The 26,910-nt window shown below is 34.0% G+C and overlaps 1 protein-coding gene across 5 annotated transcripts in view; it reads left to right on the top strand.

Moving 5' to 3' along the window:
• CSMD3 (CUB and Sushi multiple domains 3) overlaps positions 1-26,910 on the top strand; it is a 1,176,027-nt gene that overhangs the window by 1,116,970 nt on the left and 32,147 nt on the right. For all 5 annotated transcript variants that reach the window (XM_044781000.2, XM_014843283.3, XM_070481504.1 and 2 more), the window contains 6 exons: positions 1,346-1,528; positions 6,808-6,984; positions 16,713-16,892; positions 18,483-18,656; positions 25,092-25,265; positions 26,452-26,525. In XM_044781000.2, coding sequence (XP_044636935.2) covers positions 1,346-1,528; positions 6,808-6,984; positions 16,713-16,892; positions 18,483-18,656; positions 25,092-25,265; positions 26,452-26,525 — 962 coding nt within the window. The remainder of the gene's footprint in view (positions 1-1,345; positions 1,529-6,807; positions 6,985-16,712; positions 16,893-18,482; positions 18,657-25,091; positions 25,266-26,451; positions 26,526-26,910) is intronic.

The following is a 26,910-nucleotide window of genomic DNA, read 5'->3' as shown; positions in this document are numbered from 1 at the left end:
TCCATTTTTTATTTATAGATTGTCCATTATCTTTATATTATTTTACCTCTGTGCAGATCATGCTGATGACTTATTAGGAATTGTTTTACATTGTTTTCCTTTTAGATATAAAGATTCTGAAATGTTTACTTACTTCGTAATGTCCTTGTAACTGGTGGTTAATTCCTGTGAAGTCACTGCCTGGGACTTCAAATTTAATCTATAGATCTAAAAAACTATCATTTTTTAATGTGACTATAAAACCAATTTTAATAATTAAAACTCTTATTTTGGAGCAACTCATAGTTAATAAACTCACTCAGATGACTGATTATACATAAAAACTCATAAACTTACACACATACACCCCAATGTATTAGGAAACTGCTACTGAATTGCAAGAAAAAAAATATTGTACACAGATATTCAAAAGCAAAATACTAATCTTAAAGTTTTGTGTGGTCATTGCTATTATATCACATGAAAATGATGAGGTGTAAATAAGGATTCCAAATACACACAGCATGTCAAAAAAGGCGTCTAGACAGACAGAGAACATTTTCAATGCTTATGTATTCAACTTTCTCTCGCTCTCTCTGTTTCTCTTTCTCTCTCTTTAATATATACTAATACTATAGCAACTCTGATTGGAATTATTTAAGAGATGATAAAGGGACTGAGTAAATCCTTAACACTAAAATCAAAAGATGAACACCTACCTAGTCATGAATAAAGTCCTTATTAAAAACTGAAGTCAGAGTTTCTAGTGGTTGGTTGTTTACAATTTTTAAAAATATTTTCTTATATGAGAAGTATGGAGTTCATTTGTCTTTGGTCAATGGTCATGGGTAGGAAAAAATTAGGAGATGAAATTTTAGGCTATAGGAAATACTATATTGTAACATTTACGTTTTTCAGCACACCACAATTCTAACAAAAAAGAGATTTTCAGTAATTTGGAAATTCAGAGAGGGAAACATGCAAATTACCAAATCCAGTGTTTTAATTTTAGTTTTATAAATCCTTTTTCATTTGATCCCATAGTACTGTCAGTTATAAATTTTCCATTAACTTGGTCATTAACAAGTTTCTGGAAATACTAATAAAATCTCTTAACCTATTTAATAGGTCCAAATATCACTGATATGGAAAATAACATCATACTCTGCAACTATTTTCTTTTTCATTTAGGCTTTTTCTTATGATGGGAGACAGATAGAAGTTTGAGTTACAATTTTACCCAGTTAACTTACCATGTTAAAACACAGTATGCACAAAAACAAATGCCTCCAAGAATGTTGGATTAAATCATGAACACAGTAAATGTTTATTGAAATAAATTAACGTGAACTGTACTGAATTGCAGGTGATGCTACTGGTACATGTGGGGATCCTGGTACTCCCGGTCATGGTTCTAGACAGGAAAGTGATTTCAGAACCAAAAGTTCTGTACGTTTTGCTTGTGATACTGGTTATATCCTTCATGGTTCAGAAGAAAGAACATGTTTAGCCAACGGCAGTTGGACTGGAAGGCAACCAGAATGCAAAGGTAATCTCAAGCAGAAACTGAATATATTTAAAGTGCTGGAACTTAGTGTGTATCCAAATTCAATAGATTACTACTGAAATTACTTCTACCAGTTCTTCTGTCCCCAGCCATGGAATAAAAGCAGTAGTATTCCAGTTTTACTTGCACTATCCTGTAAGAGAACTATGATAGGTAATAATCATAAAAAATATCTCTCATGGGTCATTTATATACAAACATTGTTCAATCATAGCATACATCTGGATTGGAAAACTTAAAAATACTTGTTAAGAATGTTTATTTTCGGGGCTGGCCCCGTGGCCGAGTGGTTAAGTTCGCGCGCTCCGCTGCAGGCGGCCCAGTGTTTCGTTGGTTCGAATCCTGGGCGCGGACATGGCACTGCTCATCAGACCACTCTGAGGCAGCATCCCACATGCCACAACTAGAAGGACCCACAACGAAGAATATACAAAACAACTATGTACGGGGGGCTTTGGGGAGAAAAAGGAAAAAATAAAATCTTTAAAAAAAAAATACAAAAAAAAAATTAAAAAAAAAAAAAAGAATGTTTATTTTCCCCCACTTATCACAATGTTCTATGTTGTAGACACTATTGGAGAAAAAAATGGGTTGTTCTTACATTACCTCAAGATCTATGTTAGTTTTGAGGTTTGGAGAAATGGTCATCTAGTGGTTAAGATTCCGAGCTCTCACCACGGAAGCTCAGGTTTGTTTCCTGGTGAGGGAACCACACCACCTGTCTGTCAGTTGCCATACCGTGGTGGCTGTGGGTTACTGTGATGCTGAAAGCTATGCCACCAGTATTTCAAATACCAGCAGGGTCACCCATGGTGGACAGGTTTCAGCAGAGCTTCCAGACTAAGACAGATTAGGAAGAAGGACATGGCCACCCATTTCTGAAAAAATTGGCCATGAAAACTCTATGAATAGCAGTGGAGCACTGTCTGATATAACTGGAAGATAAGAGGATGGCGCAAAAGGATTGGGCAAGGTTCCACTCTGCAGTACACAGGGTCGCTTAGAGGCGGAATAGACTTGATGGCAATAACAAGAAGAAATGGAAAAACATAGAAAGATGCTTAAATATAAATGAGATTTTTCTTTATAGAATACAATTTCTACTAACTAGAATTTGTAAAATTTTGGATGTTTGAGTAAAATTATTAATTTCTGACAGACTCAGAGTTAGCATAATTAAATCTTTGCAAGATTGGCTAGAAAATAAAATGTTACTGGAAAATTGTTCTTATAATTTAAATTGTTCTTTTTAAGATGACGTTAGTGCAAAAACTAAACTTGCCAAGATATTTATAAAACTTACTTGATGTTATACCAAATGTATTGGTTTTATAAATAGGAAGTAATTCCCAATAGAACCTTCTTGACAGTTTTTTGATTGATTGTATTTCAGAAACTTTCTATTATGTTTAAAATTAGTAGCCATATTCTAGGAAAGATAGCTCTCTTTTTTTAAGTGGACCAAATTTAATAATCTTAATTAAGAGAGAGTTGCAACTCAGATGCTGTAGGGAAGTGAGTTAAGAAACAAAGTTGTTGAACAAAAGATGGTAAGTAAGACTGAACTGTTTACTTTATTTTTCAAACTTATTTTCCAAAGGCAAAGTTTCTATAATGATGTTGTCCATTGCATGGGTGATATCTAAGGCATCCCCTTGTTCAGCTGAAGCACAAAATATTTTTTAAATGAAATGCAACCTCGTGCTGACTTTATTTGGTTAGTATGCATAGTATGGATAAAATGAACTAGGAGTTATAGCAAATATAACAGAATTAATATTTTTCTTGTAAGTGGAGCTCATATGAATCATTTAGAAAAACAGATTCTAGTAGATAAATGGACAGAGGAAATGAACAAGAGAATACAAAAGAGCAAAAAGTATTGTAACCTATAGAAAAAAATTCTACATAACTACCAATAAGAAAATTATAATTAAATATCAAAACGTCATTTTTCACCTTTTTTAATATGAAATTCTGGTGTATGTGCAGCAAAACTAGGATTTTAAAACATTTCTAGAGGTTTTTTAATTGTTATAATATATTTAAAGTAATATGACCAAAATGCATATATATTCTTAGGATATATAGTTTTTGATTTATTGACTCCACTTTTGAGGATTTTATTTTCCTACAGAAGATAAAAATATTAAAGAAAACACACAATCATAAATGTTCAATGTTTTATTTCTAATTGATTGTAACTAGCAACAACTGGAAACCATTTGACAACACTAGGAAAACTGTTAAATAAGCAATGTTATATTTACATGATGTAATACTGTATGGTCAATTAGATATAGAATAAAGACCTTGAAGCCACATGAAAAAATGTAAACCATATAAAATTTACTTAAAAAATAAGATTTAAAATTATGTACTCAATAAAATCATGGGAAGTGAAATTCATTTGAAAGATAGTGTAAAAGGCAGTATACAAAAAACGATAATACAACAGCATTGTGAAATTTTTATTATTTTTATTCTCTTTATTCCAAATGTTTTGTAATGTCACATTAGTTTAGCAATTTACAATAAAATATAAAAGCTTTCCAAGAAGGTGATGGATAAAACACATGGGAAAATAACAATATCAAATAAATGTGGTAAAATATCTTAATTTAATACATACAAAAATGTAAATTTAAAAAATATGGCATCTTTTGACAAACTAAGATTTTTAAAAATGACAACACATGGTGGTAGAGAGGATGTGTGAAAACAAGCAAACTTTTCCACTATTGATAACAAGTGCGTATTGTTATAATACCTTGAGTAACTCTGTATATTCTTTGAAAAAAATTTTCCAAAATTTAAAATTATCCAGAAATTCCACTTTAAGAAATTTATCTTAAACATGGGACCAGTGTACACAGTTGTATATGTAATCTAGAGTATATTATAGGCAAAATTGATAGAGGAACTAACTAAATTTCATGTTTATCAACAGAAGATTGGTTAGGTACATGATGAATATATATATAATGAAAAACTATCCAGTTACTAAACTTTATAAAAGAAAGATGCCCTAATCATAATGTTAAGTAAGAAAAATAAGATTATAAATTAGCTTGTATAGCACAGTTCTATTTTCAAAAGCAGTAATATTTCACTCTTGTTTATTCTGTGCTTAACACAATGCTTGAAGCAAATGTCAATATGATTATATATTTATGTATATTTCTATATACATATTCATATAAGTATATATGTAAATATTTTATCAAGTGTTGTCTCTTAGTGGTGAATTTATAAGTGATCTTTAATTTCTTCCTTTTACTTACATTTATTTTTTGCCTTTTTAGAAATGGCTACTTAAACCTTGATAAAAAGAAAAAATGGTATAGTAATTTTAAAATAAAAATTATCTCTAGCAACAAAAGAAAGGCAAACATATAGAATACTCTTATCTGACAAAAAATAATCAATTGACAAAAATATATGATATTTGAACCATTCATTGACTAGCCTGAATAAGATCTAATACTCTCATATGCTATCAGAATCATCCTTGGGAATTTGTACTAAATGACAATCTGCCATTAACTAGCTGTGTGACCTTGAGCAAGTTACTTTATGTCTCTGTGCCTCAGTTCTCTATCAAGAAATGGTGGAGACATTAATTTCAACTCATGGCATTGTTGTAAGGTTATATAATACTGGAAAACTGCCTATTACATAATAAGTGCTCAATGAATGTTAACTATCATTTACATTAGGTTAGGTCAATTGAAAACGTCTCCTTCTGGGAGAGATGGCTTTGTCAGCTAGAATGAAACATAAATGGGCTTGTGTTCATAGGCAACAATAAACCCTGTGTTTCCCCCAAATGTCAATATTACAGAGGCAAAGCAGTTGCTGCTTCTCTTTGCTGTGTCTTCATAGCCCTCAGCCCTCACTCGTGATAGATGATGAACTTACCTTTTTTCATTTTAAGTTAATTTTACTTGTGTTTAATTCAAATAACATTCTGGATAAGAGAAATCTGTGTTTTAGGTGTAGAGGACTTAGAGACAAGAGAACAGGAGTGACAGTGTGATTTGTCCATTTCTGGAAACCACCCTGACTACCGAAGTTCTTGATTTTTATTGTGCAGAATATTGACTCAGCCTGAGTCCCTCTTTCAAAATGCAAATTACATGACATTTTAAAACAAAGATGATACTTTTCAAATCCTTCTTGGGTTGTGTCAAGGCTATTTGTCATGATACGCAACAAACGAGTATGATAAGATTGTTATTTTAGTCAGGTACTAATGAAATCTAAGAGAGGGTAATGACTCTTAACAACAGAAGTAAAAATGTATCCTGTATCATAGGTTCTGCTGAAAATATTACCTAGAGTTTGATTTTGTATATGTATAAAACGTGTAAGTTTCCTGTCTACACACAAACATACAACACCACTACAAATGATAGGGAAAATTAAATATGTAAGATACAGTGAGTGATATAGATGTTACTTTCTGAAACTGTAATTACACTTCGTATTTGTCAAGATACCTCTAAAGCACTAAAATGCATTCTTATATTATAACAAAATTTAGTATTACATTTGACATAGGCTTGCTAAGATATTTAAAAAATTCACTTATGGTGTTGATGGCGAATAGTTAAGCATAATACAGAACAGTTAATCATATAAGGCGTTTGTGTTTGTGACTCCCGTTTAGGATCTGTTGAAAACCATTTCTAGAATTTAGTTACTTTGTTTTACTTAGTTTATTTTTTCTATGCCTTGGTCCATAAAGAGAGATTATAAAGTTTTAATGCAAATCAGTTATATACTTATATAAATAAAAATATACATGGATGCTTATAATATTTAAATTGTTTATTTTATATCTGTCATCTTAGAAGTATACTTATAATGAATCTCTGTTGCATCTCATTGCTACATATCTCCCAATTTTACATGAGTTGCTTCTTTAGGCAGAGATTCTTACAATCTTTCTTTGAAAGATTTTGTGGTACCCAAAGAAAATACTCTCAAGTAATTGCTTTGTAAAGTTTTTACCAAAGCTACTAACAAAAGACTTTTTTAAAAATAGCTATTATATGATTTTCTTCCCAGAAATTAAACTAATAAAATCAAAATAAATTCATCCTTGAATTTCGGACACTTGTAAAATAATTTAATGATACTTTAGAGGATTTTATATCTCCTTTGGATAATTTGAATCATTTAGTCATTAAATTTTGTGAGAGGATTTGTAATTAAATACTACTTTTGTATATACTCTTAACCATTTTCTTTTATAGCTGTACAGTGTGGTAACCCAGGCACGACAGCTAATGGAAAAGTCTTTCGGATTGATGGCACAACGTTTTCCAGCTCAGTCATTTATTCCTGCATGGAAGGATATGTCCTTTCTGGGCCTTCAGTTAGACAGTGCACAGCTAATGGAACATGGTCTGGAACTTTGCCTAATTGTACAAGTAAGTTTCTCCTCAATGTTTTTAAATACCACTAGTTATGTGAAAAATATTTGAGTATATAAATGTGTGTGTGTGTGTTTTGTAATTAACTAAACCATGCAAGGTTTGGATATTTGTGTTGTTAGATTGGGAAGCCAACTGATCCTTAAAGTCACTAGCGTATAGTCTAGCCATAACCCTAGTAACATCTTTTAAGGTACTAAATCGGCAGAGGAAAGAAAGATTACAGAAAATCAGTAGTATTAAAGGTAATTTAACAGTGTTTTAAGAATAGAGATAATCAGCTGTAATCAAGATTAAAAATGCAAAGAATGGAATTTTATTTTGCCAATCTAACACATATCAATAACTGACTTGGTTTTTTAAAAAGGATACTGGTTATTTATGGGTTCTTGCACTGTTAAAGGAAGTTGCAGTAGCTGATTTGCCCTCTTGATATGTTAAGAAAAACACTGCATTTTAAGATTCTGCATTATAATCAAATTACTCACTTGAAGAATTTTTAAAAATTTATTTAAAATTCCTACATATGAATTAATGCCTTTGTATGGAATAAAATAGAGTTTATTTAAGCAATAATAATGCGGCCATTGGAAAATTATGGTTGCTTATATTTACTAAGAAGAACTGCAGTGACATCATGTAAATCATGAAATTTTTAAAGAGGGGAGCTGTTGAGGATGTATTCAGAGACTCGAAAAGTCATGAGAAGTTGCTGAAGCCTCTATGATGAAAAGAGACTAGGGAAGACTAATGGGAGTGCCTTGTGTATTGCAATTTGGACTTATTATAGATACTTTTCCTCTGGGGAGCCTCATTCAAAGTGGGCCAATTTTTGAGTAACAATGTAAATGGGCTTAAGTAAAATTTGTAAATGAGAAACATATTGCTTCCAGAACCCAAAAAGATGTTGGGCTTATTTTACCCTTGTGGTGCTGAGAAGGTCAGTAGTTGTTCCTGACAGTGTCAGTGGTGGAGCACCCCATGGCTCACCTAATAATTCCCAGAAATTTAACTGAGAAGACAGGCTTTGAACTGTGTGTGGGCCAGTGATCAACCCCCTTCCTTTTTTTTCTTTAACTCTTTTGTGAACATTTGTATTTCCTGAATGAATGGCTCAAATGAATCTACTCAGAGGAAGACACCATCAAAATACTGTCATGTCATATCTGTGATCCTGGAGAAAGTTGATTGTGGTTAATATCTTGCCTACAAAGATTGTGTACGATGACAGGGCTGTTGAGAGACTCTGTGTCTACTGTGTCTCTTCAAAAGTGAAGGCAAACTGTCTTGAAGGCTGTTGAAATATGGTCTGAATATAACATATTAGCCAAATCTATAATAGCAAAACGTTTTCCCGTGTTGATTGGAGTCAGTAACGAGTAATATTCTAGACCCCATGTCGGCACCAGAGACTTACATCTAATCTTCTGGGTACATCTTTACCCACACTGGGCAGTTTCCTCACAGGCTGGTTAGTGTTCTGCTGAATACTCAAGGAGTTCTCTCCCTACATCTCCAGAACTCTCCCTCTGTCCGTGTCCTCTCTGGTACTCCTGTCTCATAAGCTTTATCCACTTTGTTCTCTCCTGACTCTCAGATCCATCTTTTTAACTCAGGGAGTCAACTGGGCTCTGCATGGGGTCCTCCTCCCTGCGCCATAGCCTAGAAACTCTATTAAGGCAGTAAGATGGGGACATCATAGGACTCATCTAATTTGTTCTCTGTTTTTCAAGGATCACTGTGCTTTGCTGCCTGATGAAACCTGTTGCTGTTCTTTCACATTTCATCCTTTTTTTGTTTTGATTGTTTCAAATACAGAGTACATTCTTCCCTGTTTCTCCTACTTACTTTGAAAATGTCTCATTTCTGCAATACTGAAGAATGTAACAATTAACAAATATTTTCCATACTACACTACTCCATCTGAGCCTTTGGAACTCTTACCTGGTACCTTTTAAGTATCAGCTCAGATGACACATTTGGTAAAAGCCTTCTCGGGACAATTCTTCCTCATGCCTTTTAGCTAAAAGTGATCTCTCTATACTGGATAACTCTTTTATGGCAATTGCCGATACCACTAAACTGTAGACTACATAGTAAGTAGTAATGGGGTCTGTTTATCTCAGTGACCCTCTAGGGTGGAGCACAGCACCTAATACATAAGAGTGACTTGGTAAATAGTTGTTGACTAACCCAAATACCTCACATGCATTTTATTTTAGCTGTTAGTATACATGACTTACCATTCCACTCCATTTTAAAATACTTGCAGAGAGGGCTTTTAATTTTGTAGATAATTTAGCACATAGTTGCTGGTAGATAGTATGTTTTCAATATATAACTATCAAAAAGACTGAGATAATGAGTATATTCAGAGTAAAAGAAATCTGCTAACGTCTTTTTTTTCACAGTGAATAACGATTTCATTTAATTGTAGTTAAATTCCTGTCTTTTATTTAAGATGTTTTCCAATTTTAATAAAGATAAACAAACATATCCTACTTCTTGAGATTGAAAATACACTAACTTTTTAATTGAATCATCTTCATTTTTCCTTAGGAATTTTAAATCAAGTTAAAAATTACTCAAGACAGACTAGTTGCAAATAGCATATCAAAAATATAAAGAAAGACTCTTTATGTCAGTTCTTCAAGGAGAAATATTGTGTTCCATAAGGTGTTTTAAGCATTAGCTTTTACATGATGACTTGCTATTATTAAACCAAAAACTGAGAATTCCTAACGGTTGACTTACTTTATAGACTAAAAATACTAACACCCCAGTAGCAACCTAAACAAAAAGTAAAAACAAAAATATCCCCAAAAGAGGTGCATAGAGAGAAGATTGAATGGAAATTAAAATATACTAAACTTCCATAATTGAAGAATCTAACATACTGACAATGCTTATATGTAGTGACCAAACTGAGTTAGAACCAGTGTTTCAAATTTCTTCTCATTAATTTGAATGGAAGTTAATTTAAATATATAATTGATGGAATGTTGTAATTTTGGAGCTGGAAGAAAATGTATCATAAACTCACATGTGTAGATCAGGAAATTGAGGCACCAAATCGTTTAATTGACTTGTTGACTATTGGCAGAGCTCACTGCTAACAGTTATTTCTCTCACACAAATGGATGGAATTTCCCATTCAGTTTAATTATTTCTCATACATACCAAAAAGGTTAAATTCAAAAAAATATATTTTTAATAAATTTTGATTTAATATAATTGCCTTTTATAGGCACTATTTTTTCTAGTGTGTAGGAGCAAGGACCTAAATATGAATTTGAAATGAATTAAATTAGGTATGAAAAAATTTAAAGTACCTGAACTAAATTTCCAAAGCAAAGCCCTGACAGAAATTTTTGGAAAACCTACCTAACCAAAACAAAACTTTCCTTTTTGTTTTTCCATTCAAATAGTTGCTATTTTTACTCATAAAGAATCATATCTGTCATTGAGTATTTACCATTTGTTAGGATTTGTGTGAAGTACTTTACACAAATTCTCTCACTTATTTCTAGTAAATTTTTGAAATATATACTATTATCTTCTCTGTTTCATATTTGAAGAAATGGTAACTTGCAGAGAAAACGCAAAATTCTTTTCTGTGGTAACACAACTAGTATATGTAGGATCTAAGATTGAAACCCAAGTCTATTCACTTCTTTCTCTCCTTTGTATTTTTCTTGCTTTTTGTTTTCGTGCTTTATTTCCTATCGTCATTCAATGGTAAGTTTGATATGATATAAGCATAAAACATTGCTTATAAGGAATATTAAGGAAATGTTTCCTTAAATTATAGCTTAATCCTCTCTAAATTTTTCCAATTTCTCTGCATTTACCAATTTGAGTTCTGCAAAGTTATGTTACTTCTAAATGAGCTGACCACTTGTAAAATTTGTTTTTGCTCGACAATCTTTTCTGCTTAAAATTGCAATTTCCTCTATATATCGTATCAATAATTTTGTTGTTTGTCTCACGATGAATGTCCAAACATACAGTGCAAAAGAATGTCAATATTAAATCTGCAAATCTTTCAAGAGAAGAAATATTTTAATGTGATGAAGCAAAGGAAATGAGCCTGAGTACTGTTGAATCACATTCATAATCATTGACAAAGGGGATCTGCTAGAATTAGGACACTATCAGTTGAAAGGGAGAAAGTCAACAAGATGATGCTATGATAGATGTTTCAATATAGGGTAATTTGAATATGAAAGAATTAATAAAGACCCTCGAGGAAATTAATAAAGCCCTTGAAATGTAGTTGAATAAATTATCCATTTACAATGGTGTGGTGAAAGTAAAATATAAAGAAGTGAATTCTATTTGGAATTTTTTCCACTTTTTTAAAATAAAAATTTGGCCACTTTGTTTTTTTCTGGGCTAGTTATCCTTAGGCAACTAGTTCCTCCCACGTAGTGAAAATCAGAGAAGTGATCCAATTTTTAGAATATAATTTCATTTTTAACTTATAGCAGTATCTTTTTTATGCAAAAATACAGTTAAAATGAAATAGAGAACTGTGGGTATATAGTGTAATTGGACTACTTATGGATTCAGTTAATAAAAAATAATTTACACAATGTCTAGTATCCTTGGGCACTTTGCCAGGAACTGAGAATAAAGAGTTCAGTAAGTAAGGTCTCTGGTCTCTAGTATTTCATAGGCCAGTGAAGTAGCTTTTTTATTCCAAGCATTTTTGCTCTTTGAGAATTTCCCACCAGGGTGATTTGCAAATATCCCTTTCATTTGCTTGATTCCCCAGCAGCAAAACACACACATGCACACATACAGACACTTTTTCTGTCCTTTAAAACCCCCAGTCCAATCACCTGTGTAGATGTGTCAGATGTGAATTGCCTTGTCCCTTTTAATGATTTCATGAAACGTTTTTGAAGTAAACATAATTTAACCATAATGGTAATGCCCTTCCCTTCCCCCCTCATATCTAACCATTGTAGAGATGTTGGTAAAGGATAAAATTTTCCTCACATGAATTCTACCTGCTAATATTCAACCAGCTTCAGATTGCAAATGAGTTGAGAAATTGCTCATTTAACTCATCTTTCTCTAAAAGTATGCCTCACAAACAGAAACACTTTCCTCTTTTCTACACCCGTTCTTCTGCAACTCCAGACAGGTCTTTCTGGAACCACTGACAGTGCTGGAGTGTGAAGCTTCTCCAGAATCTAGTTTTCTCATGGGTAGGTAAAAGAATATATCATGAGATCAAGGTCATGCATTTAGATATCACACACACTTTGGCAGAGAAATTATAAATGTTAAGACACATCCACAGAACTAAGACAAACTGGAAGAAAAGATATTTGCCATAACGCCAGGAAGTTTATAACAGTACTCTGATTATAACGTTTGGTGAAGTTCTTCTCTGTGATGTTCAGACTGAGAGAAAAGATCTGAAAATTAAGCACAAATGAATCCTCATTCAAAAGTACAGGTTTGTTTGTTTGAACAGTGAAAAAACCATTGGGATATTACTAGTATGGGATCCTTACCTTTTAACGTCTAACAGACAGGTACCCTCTGGTACCTAGAGCACAGAGTGCACATAATGTTTTGGGAAGAAGACACAATCTGCGCCAGGAGCTTGTCAAGTAGAGTAAGGATTAGCTTTCAAGCCTAAAAAGAATTATATGTATTTGTTTCTTGGATTGTTTTTTTTTTTTTTTAACCTACCAGGACTTCTTCCAAAATGATCAATGCACTGCATCTGGTAGGTCTTGTCATTTAGGCCAGGGACAGCATACTTAATCAGATTCAGTGATAAATGAATCTAAGGCTTTTGTTCCAAATAACAAGGACCAATACAGTCCTTATTGGATCTTTGTTACCAACCTGAGAATTCTCAGAGATTTTCTTTTTGTGGTAGAGGCTGCTCAGGGCGATGGGGCTAGTCTCACACAAGAGAAAGCTGGGGAATATGCCAGTATGAAATTGGGTGAAGTGAAGCTAAAAAGTCATCTAAATCTCCTTAAGGAGAGAGAGCTATCCCTCAGTGCAGTGGTTCTCAAACAGGGGTGACGATTTTGCTTCCCAGGAGACATTGGCCGTGTCTGGAGATACTTCTGGTTATCACAGCACAGGTGAGTGGAGTGTGCTATCAGTGTCTAGCAGGCAGAGGTCAGTGCTACACATTCTCAATGCATAAAGTGGCCCCCATAATCAAGAATTAATTGGTCCCATATGTCAGTGGTGCCAAGGTTAAGGTTGAGAAAATCTACCTTACTGAGATCTAAAAAGGAAACTAACTTTTGAGTTGGGAGATTATATAAAATCAGAAGAGTTATCAGACAAATGGTTTGACCACCTTTCTGGAACTTCATTCTACTATAGTAGAATTCTTTTCTGGGCTTAAAACCTGGCAAACCTTAGGTGTAATGATGCCTAGGCAAGCTTGTCCATTGCTGCATTGTCTCTAATCAGACAACAGTGGGGTAACTGAAACATCAGTCCACAGGGGTTTGGTGACATGAACTATATAGCATATATATCCATGTAAGGAAACATTATGTCATGAAAATAGTTTCATGGATCTATGTGTATTAACATGCAAAAATGTCCATTAGATATTGAGTAAAAAATGAATGCTGTTATAAAAGTGTGGGTAATGTAATCCTATTTTATTTAAAAATGGATATTTGTAATGTTTATTTAAAAAGTTGAAAGAGAAAGTAGTTTTGAAGTGGCATAGACTAGAATTACCACAATTATGTTTTATTTTTAGCACAGAGGTTATATACTTAGATTTATCATAAATGATTGCCAAATGGGCACCAATTACATGATAGAAGCTAATGAGAAAACCTCCCACAAAGACAAATTCAAACCTTTAAAGCAGTTTGTGTGTTTTTGAGAATCTGAGCTGACTAGTTAATCATTCCTTACATACTCATTCACTCATTTATTCTTTAAACAAGTATTTACTTACTCTCTTAGGAGTTATGTACTAGCCTAGGCTCTGAGAATACAACAATGGAGAAAAGAGACAAAATATCTTCATGCGGTTTATTGGGGGTGGGTGTGTGTATGCTTGTGCGCTGTGTGCTTAGGGATTTTGGTAACCTTAGAAAAGATTTTCTTGCGATAAAGCATAGCACCCCTTTGTCATGCACGGATGACTGTGAATTTTAGGATAAAGCCCTGAAGAGCTATTCTAAGGTTTTGCCTGAAAACGCCAAAAGCCTTTTTTTGTTGCTGAAAACAGCTGATGGTGAATGAATTGACTTGTGGAGCAGGTGCTGTTTGCAAAGACTGTTGCTATTGGAAACTGCCTCTTTGACTGGCCTTTGCTTTGTTAGGAAGCCACCAAACAAATCTTTCTGAAGCTGTTGTCAGGCATTTCATTCATGCCGCTGCCATGATACGCAGAACTCTTTCTTAGTGCCTCTGTAAAATACACCCTCTGTCCTCTCTTTTGGTGGCTGCTTCTCAGCTCGTGTGCCTTATGACCGAGTTAGGTGTTCTTTCTTGCCAGTGCTCTAATTCATCTGTAAAGCACTGCCCAGCAAATAACAACAATTAGTAGTTGTTCTCTTTAATTTTTCTCTTCTTAATTGGAATCTAGTTTAAAAATATAAAGTAACATAAGGTAAAAAAAAACAAAATGAAGTGAAGACATACTCACTTTTAAATGGCTGCAAATTTTGAAACTGCAAAAAGAAGTGACATTTTCTTGGTACATAAGCAGGATTTGATTTTCCGTCCAACTCAGGTGTATAATTAAAAAAAATCTTTTCTTCATCAATCATTAAAAGAACAAAAATCATCCTATTTGTGAAACTCTTATTAGGATTCAGACAGAAACACTCAATGAGTGTGATTCCAGCACTGTCTTGAGGGCTCCGAGGATTATAAGGTGGAGTGCCATGAATATTGCTCTTTAATTTAAATGCCATTATTCATGGTCTTCAGACTCCTTAGGCTCAACAGATTAGAATAATATGAAAGAAATCTTAACGTTCATAGATTTTAATGGTAAATTAATACAGTGTAGCTAAGTGCTATTAAGGTCTTCCATGCCTTAGTCTATTTTTAATCTTTAACCCTAGACCTCCAAAATATTCGGAAGAAATAATTAAAAATAAAAATGAAAGAGTATAATTCGTATTTACCTGGTGAAATTATTTACCCTTTGTGACCAAAAAATTCAAAAGGCATAAAAGATCCTAAAAGACAAGTATGCCACTTGTTTGTTCTCTCCAGAAAAGACAAAGTGTAACCTTCTGTGTTTTCCTTTTTCTCTTAGCCACCAGAAGGCTTGTGAAGACAATTCATTGCTGAAATCATGTTTAAGTCATGCGCCTCAAACCACCAAGTGTTCTCATGGCTTATATATAATCTGTGTTATACTTTATTCCTAACTGCCACATTTAGAATTTTTTTTAATTTTCTGTGCTGTCTCAAGTCTTTTTGAAAGTTTTTGGTGACTTATAAATGATAATATTGCACATGTAAGCAGATCCAGTTTTATAGACCAGTACAATTGATAGAGCCTCATGCTCAGAAGAGTCCTGTGCTCGGGGTTCACTGCTCTGGGATTGCTGTCTCAAAATTCTTAGTAATTTTATCTCTGAATTTGTGTTTTGTCACTGAAGTCCACTGGGACCATGGAGCATGTGCTGAGGGTTTGGAGCCTCTGCTTATGTGCAATCAGCCTCCCTGCCTCTCCGTCCTCCCAGGAGGGATTCTGGCCTTTTACTACCCACCACCTGGTGCCCTTGGCCCTGCCTGACCTCCTCATTCCCACTCCTGTTCGGGGGCTATTGATGCCCTCTGCCCAGCTGATCCATTGTGTTATCAGCAGAGAGAGGCTCACATTTCACCTTTGACCCCCACCCTTTTGTGGGGGCCTTGGTGCAAGCGTGGGGCAGGTCAGAACTGGGAGTATTCACGGAGTCTTGGAGCAGAGCAGGGCAAAAGCTATGCCTGTCCTAGGTTGGCAACACCGAGGAATATTTAGCCAGCACTTGACGGAGGCCTCTCACTTGCCCCCAATACAAGAAGCAAGCATCCTCCAGAGTGGAGGTTGTAATTTCTTGGGCTTGTTCTTTCACTCGGGTTGGCAATGAGTTGGTAGAAATGAAAAACTGATTTCTCTATCCCTAGCTGTGGCCTTTTCGTTTTGCACTGGGCCCAAAAATTATGTATCCTGCTCTGTTTGTGATAGATTCACATTTTGTAGTTTATTCATTCTTTCATTTATGCAATAAAAATTATTGTTTTAATTAAAAACTATTATAATACCTAGTTGAGTGACCCTGTACAGAAAATATTCTGTCAATCCAGCAAGCCTGATAAATTAGAGATTTCAATAGACATATATAAGAATACAAATTTTGAATATTATGTTAGATATCTCGATACTATAGGATGGTTTCTCCATGATCATATAATGCAGGTTAAAAAAGGTTACCACATCCGAGTTCCCCACAACATAATAGCATATTAACCTAGCCTTTACAGAGTCTAAATGACAGTTTCTGAACCGTATGTATAGAGTCTGTAATAAGCATACCTGATCATAATCAGGAAGTGCCAGTATGTGCTTTAAATATGCTTATGTTTTATTATTAAAAATGTGCATGATAACTAATTTTTCCTGCTTATATGTTGAGTATGTCATATGCTTTCTACTCTTCTCTATAAAATACTTGCCACATTAACCATCTGCTCTTCTAATCCAATACTGATAGTAATCAGTTGTGGAGACCCAGGCATACCAGCCAATGGACTGAGATATGGAGATGATAACGTGGTTGGACAAAATGTTTCTTACATGTGCCAGCCAGGCTACACAATGGAATTGAATGGTTCCAGAACCAGGACTTGTACAACTAATGGCACATGGAGTGGAGTAATGCCAACTTGTAGAGGTATGATAATGATTTCTTCAGTATTTATAAGTGATCAACACTACATGTTTTCTTTTGTAATGTGCAAATTTAAAGTAAATTCAAATAGTTTTTTATGTATTCTTTCGCTTTTTTTTCTGGTACTGAAAAATGACTGCTGCAATTTTTTTTTAAACCATACAGATAATAATGTAAAGGATTTATAAGAGATATTTAAACAAAAACATTGTCTTATTGTGAGTAATGACAAAGAACTTTAATGCAACCAAAGTGACAAAAATATCATGTACTCTGATATGTAATCATCATCATTTATATTGATTGATGAAAATTTAGAAGAGAATATAACCTTAAAGAATTAGAACTTTAATTTGATGATCCAGTTGGGTCAAGTAATTTGAGGATGGGGAGAAAACCTTTCTATGATTTGAGAACAGTCAGCCTGAATTACAGAACTGTAATTTTTCTTAAAGAAAAGGAGAATGTGTTTCTTTAAAGAATGCAATCTAGAATTAATCTTTTAGTCAATATAGGCATAAATTTTCTACTTTATGCTGTTTTTTCCACTGGAAATATTTTCATAATTTGTTTGTCAATTTTACTGATTATTTGTGGAATACTATAGATGCAGTGTCAGATAATGTATATTGTTTTGTGATGATATTGATTTTTAATAGTTGAGATTTCTCAGTCATCTTTCTAAACATATGTGAATTGACAGTTTAATATCTCCCTGACATAATTTAACAAAAAAGAATAATTTCAATGTGTCTTTTTCTTTTTGATTACACATTCTGAATCAGATCACTACAAATATACAGTTACTATATAAAAATATATTGCACAGACATTTTATATTTTCAAAATTATTTCATACATCATTAATTCTGACAATGGCAGTATTATACAACTCCAAAAAATTATTCATATATGTTCCTTGTCGTCAAAATACAATCATTCCTCATTTTTAGATTTTGTAGTTGGTACCCTTCTTTTTCCCTTTATCTCTGTCTGTTATCCAACCCATCTTTGCTGGGGGACAACTTAAAACAATTTAAAATGAATGTTTAAAAATTTAATAATGCATTTAAAACTCTACAATAAGTTTTTACATATGACTCTAGATGGTTAATAGGACCTATTTGGATATTTTAATGAGATATATGATCTGTGTTTTAAAAAATGTCACAGAATTACTCCCACATTCCTTGCTACAATGCTGACACTATATATAGCCAAACAGCCCAGCTCTTCAGTGTGTCTTAAGGTCATCGGAGAATGATTTTATATAAAACCAATAATTTATCAGTTACAGTATACTGGATAGAAGGTTACCCTCTATTTGCCTTCCCTTAGATGTCAGGCAGCTTGTTATTTTGTCAGAAAATCTCTGACAACCAGTTGCCATTATGTTGCCAAGAAATAGTGGCATCCTAGAGGGATTAATTCCAGGGATGTTTCAGGAATACTACCAGGAGAACAAAACATGTCACGCCATATTGTCCTCCAAAAGGTTAAATTAGCACATATGCTTCTTCTAATGATATTTATTTTTTTCTACATCCAGGATGTTTCAACAGCTGTGTCTAATCGCTTTTAATGTAATTGCAGCTGTTACCTGCCCAACTCCTCCCCAGATCTCTAATGGAAGGTTGGAAGGAACAAATTTCGACTGGGGCTTTAGTATTAGCTACATCTGTTCTCCAGGCTATGAACTGTCCTTTCCTGCTGTTTTGACCTGTGTAGGGAATGGTACCTGGAGTGGAGAAGTGCCACAGTGCTTACGTAAGTATAATTTCTGTACTTAAAATTTTATTTTCCCATTTTCACTCTCTTAGAGTTACTTTACTGACATGACAACTGTTACTGAAAATTTTCATATTTTGCTAGACCAAATATGAGATTGTTAAATTCTTTTCAATGTGTAATTAAAATTCAATCAAAAATCAGTATTTACCAATGTAGCTATTTTTCATGTAATCCAATCATTATGTTGCTTTTGCTCTGACTCTAAATTTTAGGCTAAATTGCTTTGTTTGCAAACTTTTCCTATTTTTCAAAATTATTCCTCAAAATAAATTAATTTTGAGATTAATTCTCCTGCTGGAAAATTATTCTTATTTATGTCCAGTTTATTTCAATTGAATGCTCTAATTTATCCCCAAATCTCTTTCCTCAATGAATCCATGTCACTTCTACATGTCATTCAAATCAGGTTCTTATGATGGTCTTTGCCATGGCACTGATTGTGATTATACATCTAAAATTACTAGGGTAAGCATGGAGATGAGAGGTTATTATTTTGTTACAGAGGGTACTGCATACTATATGTTCCAGCAAGTGTCACTTCAAGATTAGTTTGGAAGAGTGAAAACAAAACAAAAGTCAGATTTCTGTTTACACAAATTATTGTAGCACGTGATGCAGGCAGTACTCGTTCAGAGATGTCTAGTGCTTTCCTGTTCCTAATCCTCCTTTCCTTCCCAGCATGGGGTTGAGGAACACTCTACTTGTCCCCATGGCCTTGAGCTTAGGCAGAGCCAACTTACTGAAGTGCTCAGAACCCTCCAGAGTCTTGTCATCTCATTCAGAGTAGAAGCCAAATCGCCTACAGACTTATATAACCTTTTTCTTCTTTTCCCTGATCTTATCATCTCCTACTACTCTCCCCTCATCCTCTCTGCTCCAGGAACACAGGCCTTCATACTTTTCTTGAACACTTAGCCATACTTTGGCATCAGGGCTTTGTTATTTACTATTTGTTTTCCTGGAAATGTCCTTTTATTCTTTTGGCTTTTGATTCAAAATCCCTGTTCTAAGTATTCTCTTCTTTGATCACCTTATTTAAAATTTGTATGCTGACATATAATACTGCCCTTCCAGACTTTATTCTTTCTTCTTAATAGTCTCCTTTCATCCGTTATTTTTTTCTCCTTAAAACACACTATATATTTTACTTGTTTTGTTTATTTGGATGATGTCCTCTACTTAGGTTTACACTCCTTGAGGCAGAGATCTTTGTTTTGTTCACTGCTTTATCTCTGGTATGTAATGCAGTCCCTGGTAGATATCAAAACCTAGAATGCTATAGGGGCCAGTCCAGTGGCACAGCAGTTAAGTTCGCATGCTCTGCTTTGGTGGCCCAGGGTTTGCTGGTTTGGATCCCTGGTGCGGACCTACACACTGCTTGTCAAACCATACTGTGGCTGGCGTCCCACATATAAAGTAGAGGAAGATGGGCAGAGATGTTAGCTCAGGCCCAGTGTTCCTCAGCAAAAAGAGGAGGATTGGCAGCAGATGTTAGCTCAGGGCTAATCTTCCTCAAAAAAAAAAAAGAAAAAACCAAAAAACAAAAGAAACTTAGAATGCTATAGTAATTAAAACAGTCTGGTACTGGTGCGGGGATAGAAAGTAAGCCAATGTTATAGAATAGACAGCACAGAACCATTTATTGATACTTGATATAGAATAAATCAGCGAGGGAAAAATGGACATTTTAATGAATGCAGCAAGGCAATTACTTTACACAGAAACATACATGTAACATGATCTCTATCTCACTCCAAATAACAAATCAATGCCATATTTATTAAAGACTTAAATATAAAAGTTTTAAATGGATGGCCAACAGGCACATGAAAAGATGTTCAACATCACTGATTATTAGGGAAATAGAAATCAAAACTGCAATGAGATATCACCTCATATCTGTCAGAATAGCTATAATTAACAAGACAAAGAAATGACAAGTGGTGGAGAGGACGTGGAGAAAAGGGAACCCTCATACACTGTTGGTGGGAATGCAAACTGATATAGCCATTATGGAAAACAGTATGGATATTTCTCATAAAATTAAAAATAGAAATACCATATGATCCAGCTATCCCACTGCTGAGTATTTATCCAAAGAACATGAAATCAACAATTTGGAAAGATGTGTGCACCCCTACATTCATCACAGCATTAGTCACAATAGCCAAGGCATGCAAACAACCCAAGTCCTCATCAACAGATGAGTGGATAAAGAAGATGTGGTGTATACATACACAGGGCAATACTACTCTCCCATTAAAAAAAGACAAAATTGTGCCATTTGTGACAATATGGATGGACCTTGAGGGTATTGTGCTGAGTGAAATAAGTCAGACAGAGAAAGACAAATACCATATGATTTCACTCATATGGGAAAGATAAACAAACACATAAATAAGGAGAATAGATTAGTGGTTGTCAGAGGAGAAGGGGGTAGGGGGTAGGGCAAAAGGGTTAAAGGGGCACATATGTATGGTGACGGATAAAAACTGACTGTTTATGGTGAACACAATGCATTCTTTACAGAAACTGAGTATAGTGATGTACACTTGAAATTTACACAATGTTGTAAGTCAATATGACCCCATAAAAAAAAGATTAAGAAACGATCTAAATAAACTTAAGATAAGAAAGGATTTCTTAAACGAAATACAAAAACTCCAACCCATAAATGCAAAAGGGGAAAAATTCAACTGCATTAAAAATTTTAAAGTTCTCATTATCAAAAGACCAATCACAAACTTAGACAATACAATCAATATGCATGAAAAATAAAAATAATATTTAGAATATATAAAAATTCCCTAAAACAAAAGAGACATAACAATAACAATGTGAAAAAGACATGGACAGCTACTTCCTAACCATTGGACTGGAAAAAAAATGTTGGACAATGTCAAGTGTTGGAAGTAGAGTAATATAACCTTTTATATACTCATGGTGGATGTGTAAATTCTCTCAACCATTTGCAAAACTATTTGCTATTATATAGTAAAGTTAAAGATGTACAGAGTTTCTGGCCCAGAAATCATATTCATAGTTATATGCCCTCCACAAATTTCTGTACATGTACACAAGGAGACAAGTATAAGAATAGTAATATCAGCATTGTCTTTAGTGGTAAAGCTAAACAATTCAATGCTTAAGCATGTATATAAATGTGGTAAAATTATCAAGAAATGTGTGGAAATGAGGAACCTAGAATTTGGGATGAGACAAGGCCTCTTATCCTGGGCCTGAGAAAAAGGAGAGACCTAGAAGGAGTTTCAACAGTATTGGCAATTTTCAGTTTCTTAAGTTGGGTGTTGGGTTCATGGATATTCATATATTTTATATATATCCTCCTGAATGACCACATATTTTAATATAATATAAATATATATTTAAGGTACACATTTTGAATTATGATGACTGAAGATAAATTATTAGGTATACTTTGGCATACTTTATTTGAAGAGCATCCTATTAAGTGATTGCAAATACTGGGCATGCATACCACCATTTTGCTGGCCCATCAGATTATTCGTAATACATTTCTTCCAGAGAGATATTACTAAATAGTTATATTGAGCTATATATTATATTGAACATGAGAGATAGAACTAATTTACAATTATGGTTGTGGTTTGTTAAACTGCAATTTAAGCAAGATCCAAAGAAGCTCCTTTTGGGTAAAATGATTCATTAGTATAAGTCTGTTCCAATGCCTCAAGGTTGATGTCACACAAATTGGCTCTTAAGATTCTGATTTATGCTAGAGAATCATCTTAGAAAAGATCAATGTGTTCTATATAAGACTAGATATTCTATGGCTACTTCAGAATAGATGGGGACAAAGAGATGTTATAGAGATGAATTTATGGTAAAGTTTGATATGACTGAAAAAAGTCTCAATCAAGAAGTTATCTTGAGAGGATGTTTTATTTTTGGTTCTATGCAAATGATAAAAAAATACTTACTATTGACATTTGAATTATAATTCCCAAATAAAATGGGGCTAACTTTGTCCCACTTCCTTTACATGTATAATTTCTACTACACGTAACAGAACTCCTGGTAAGAATGCTTAGTCATGACATTTTATTAAATAATGACACAAGCTCAGAGAGGGAAATCAAATTGTAAGGACACTATGAACTCTTCCATCATTTAGGGAACCAGCTACCTTGTTTTGTGGCCTAGCATCACGCTGCTAGTAAATGGAAGAGTATGAATTCCAGTTCAGTGAAGGCAGACTTAAGACATAATCCTCTTATCCATTGAATAGCCAAATTCATTCATTTTAAGGACTTAAAATAATGGAAGTCTTTTCTCTTTAATTCTGTTCAAAGCATGTCTTTTTATCTTAAAGTTTATGTCATTATGAATAAACCCTGTGTCTTAAGCCTCTAAACTTGGCACCAATAGGTTGTTTGGTTTAGTACATGAAAATCTATGGATAGAAAACAGATGGAGTGAGGAGGAAGGAGGGGCAGTGACCAGGGGATGATTGAGGAGTTTAAGTGCTTGTGTCTCCCTCCTTTATTGTCTTTGTTGAATAAAGATAAGTTTCTGAGATGAATTACTCAGCACAAATATGCAAGAGAAACACATCAGAAGTAGGTTATGAAATAACTTAGCAATAGAAACTATTGCTAAAGCTGAAATGCCCATTGATAATGTTCACTGAGGAAATATCCATTGAAATTCAAAATGTTTGAATTCAAAATTGAGTGAAATTCAAAATGCTAGAGATACAGGGATTAATAAGACAAAGACCCTGGCCTTTAGGCTTTGATATTATATTGCTAGAAGGACCTGGATGCCAAGTAGCACTAAGGTTTACAAAAATCTAAGAAAAGGTGAAAATTAAAACAAAACACAATAAACAAATGTTTATTTTACCTTTGTTATTTTACTCTAAATTTTTCTCCTCAATTTATTTTGTTTAATATTTATTTAATGATTGGTTTTCATCTTAACTGTTTTAAAAAGAAAAAGAAAGAAGTTCCTGAAAAGAGGTTTGAAAATTCAAGCTTCTCCTAGAGTCTTGAATTTCAGGGAAGGTCTGTCCTTGAACATTGAGCTTAAGACTAAGGTATTCTATTATTAGTGTATTCATACGTTCAAATTTGCCTTGGAGCATGTCTAGTTTATTACTGTTGTCCTGGTAGGTGTCCTGTCCAGTGGACTTAACAATGGTTAAAATAGTAAATTATATGTTATGTATTTTTTACTACAATGAAAAAAAAATGAAAGTATATGATGTGGGTACCTTTGTCTAGGTTATCTACTAGATTTGAAACCGTCTGATCTCATCTCCTATTGACTTCCACATGCTCCCTCTGCTCCAGACTCACTGGCCTTGTTCTTCCTCCAACACGCTAGACGTGCCCCAGCAGTGGGCTTTGGCAATGCTGTTTCCTCTATCTGGGATGCTCTCCCTTGGAATATCAGCATGGCTAAATGCTTTGTTTCTTCCAAATCTTTCGTCAGTAAGAGAGACCCTTGCCACCTCATTTAAAATCCACTCCCAACCCTCACCATCCATCACACTCACACATACACAGTCCAGATCATCTTTTCCTACACAATTTTTCCCCATAGAGCTTACTACTTTCCCACACACTACCTTTTTTACTTATTAATTATATTTATTGTTTGTTTACTTCCCTCACAAATACATAAACGTCACAAAGGCAGGATTCTTAGTTTGTTTACTAAGTCCAAGTGCCTAAAACCACCTAGAAAAGTTTCTTTTAGTAGTTAAAAAATATATGTTGAATGGAATAATATAATCAACTTGTTTAGAAATCCTGTTAAGTTGATCTCTTCAGTGCTTGTAGAACATTGAGTTTCCTTCATTTTGTATAAATTTGTACTCTGAGGGGCTTCTTTACTCTTTAAAAAACTCTCAAAAATCCTTCATGATATTTTGAAGAGGAAGGCAACAGAATACTGGGAAATGCGCTCTCGGTGTTCAACAGAGTACAACGAAACAAACCGTATGTTTTATATGCACAAAAAAAAATACAGCAATCTGGAGAATACAACCTAGACCATTATGGATTGGTTCTTTCTGACAGAGCCATCTGTGAATCCCATTTTTTTTTAGGAATGCCCTCCAACTTTACAACCTATATGTATAAATATGTGGTGTGATTCTTAAAAAAAAAAAAAACCTACAGTTATTAAGATGGCCTACTAGGTAAAAAATGTCTGGATCAGACCACATTATAATATTATACTGAGTTGTACATTCAGTATTTATTCATGTAATCAAATACTGAAAAAATTTCATTGCAGTAGATTAATATGGATGGCATGCCACTTAAGTATAATATTCCAGTTACTTTCATCATTTTTCTAAACAGTTTACTCTGATGAACCCTGAATCTTTTCTATAATTGTCTTTCTTTTCACTTTCAGCAAAGTTTTGTGGTGACCCTGGTATACCCGCCCAAGGAAAAAGAGAAGGCAAAAGCTTTATATACCAGTCAGAGGTTTCATTCAGCTGCAATTCTCCTTTCATATTAGTGGGATCGAGCACCAGAATATGTCAAGCAGATGGCACTTGGAGTGGTTCGTCACCTCACTGCATAGGTAACATTAATTAAAGGTCGATTATGCTCAGTGATTCTGGAATTACTGGGTAGTAGTGGCATTTAATGGTTTTCTTTATCCTGTAATAGTTGGCTAACTATGAAAAAGAAATATAAAATATAAAAGCACTTCAAAGGCACTGAAAGTGAATATTGTTAAAACATATGATATTAGTTTTAGCATCTAAAACTTCCAGAAGAAATATTGAAGTAATTTTCCTGTTTATCAGTAAATGAAAAAGAAAAAACCTTCCAGATAAATTGCATTAAGTACTAACATTTGTATAGATCTTTATAGTTAATAAAGCACATTCAAATGAAATTAAACTTGCTCCAAAAATGTAAAAAAGGTACATTGATGGGCTGGCCCCATGGCCGAGTGGTTAATGTTCCTCTCCGCTTCAGCAGCCAGGTCCGCAGGTTCGGATCTCAGGTGTGGACCTATTCCACTCTTCGGCTGTGCTGTGGAGGCTTCCCACATACAAAGTAGAGAAAGATTGTCATGGATCTTAGCTCAGAGCTAATCTTCCTCAAGTGAAAAAAAAAAGGGGAAGATTGGCCACAGATGTTAACTTGGGGCAAGTCTTCCTCACCAAAAAAAAAAAAAAGATAGATTGATTTCAAAATGGCTCAAAGTACATTTCTGTAATCCTAAAATTAAATGCCACATTTGATAAACTAACCAAATAAACTGTCATTCAAGCTAACCAACTGAGAGACCAGCAGCCCTATCATTTTTGTGCCTAAATCTCCTACATATGTCAATGAAAAATCTAAATAACTAAGTCCTGTTTCTGGAAAAACCCTTACTTCTTAAGGGGAATATTATCCTACTTGAGATTGTAACTTCACAAAATCCTTGAGCAAATATTTTATGCATGTGTTCTTCATTTTCCCTTAACTTTTTATCCACAGAGTTAGTTGGATGTCAAATGCTTTTATATTAGAAGGGTTCAAAGTTCAAGAATTGCATAATTCATATGAAATGCAGTCTACCTGAATTTCTTGCCTTAAGATTAGCAGGCTTCTCTCCATGGGGAGATGCTATTAGATTTATACTCTTTACTGTTACTCATGCCCTTTCATTAAGCCCCAGATCACTTAAATTATTTTGTATGAAGAGAGATATACATTTAAATATAAGTCTGAGATTTAAAGGTATAATGTGTTTTTAATCTTCATTTTAGAACCCACCCGTACCTCATGTGAAAATCCAGGAGTGCCACGGCATGGATCTCAGAACAATACATTTGGATTTCAAGTGGGTACTTTAAATAAATATTTCCATTTAGTATAAAACTAGATCAAAAAGCTTCTGTGGTTCACAGGCATATAATCCTGTTGGCACAAACAGAACAAACGTCATGCTTATATCTATATTCATAAACATATATAAAAAGGGTAACAGGCAACAAAAGAATTAAAAGGGAATTAGGAGAAGAAAAATATTCCTCAAGAAAATAGCCTAATTGACCCAGAGGATAGAATAAAAACATAGCTGTGAGCATAGGGAAAATCCATAAGCAGTAGCTAGGCTGTAAGAGAGTAAGTGAGAGAATAAATGAGTAAACTTTGCAGAAGGACATGGGGACAGTGAGGAAAAGTAAAGATGAGAGAGGTAAAGGGAGAGATTTCTGAGACAGAGA

The sequence above is a fragment of the Equus asinus genome, chromosome 12, assembly GCF_041296235.1.
Source record: "Equus asinus isolate D_3611 breed Donkey chromosome 12, EquAss-T2T_v2, whole genome shotgun sequence".
In the NCBI taxonomy this organism is placed as follows: domain Eukaryota; kingdom Metazoa; phylum Chordata; class Mammalia; order Perissodactyla; family Equidae; genus Equus; species Equus asinus.
This window is presented reverse-complemented; position numbering and strand designations above follow the sequence as displayed.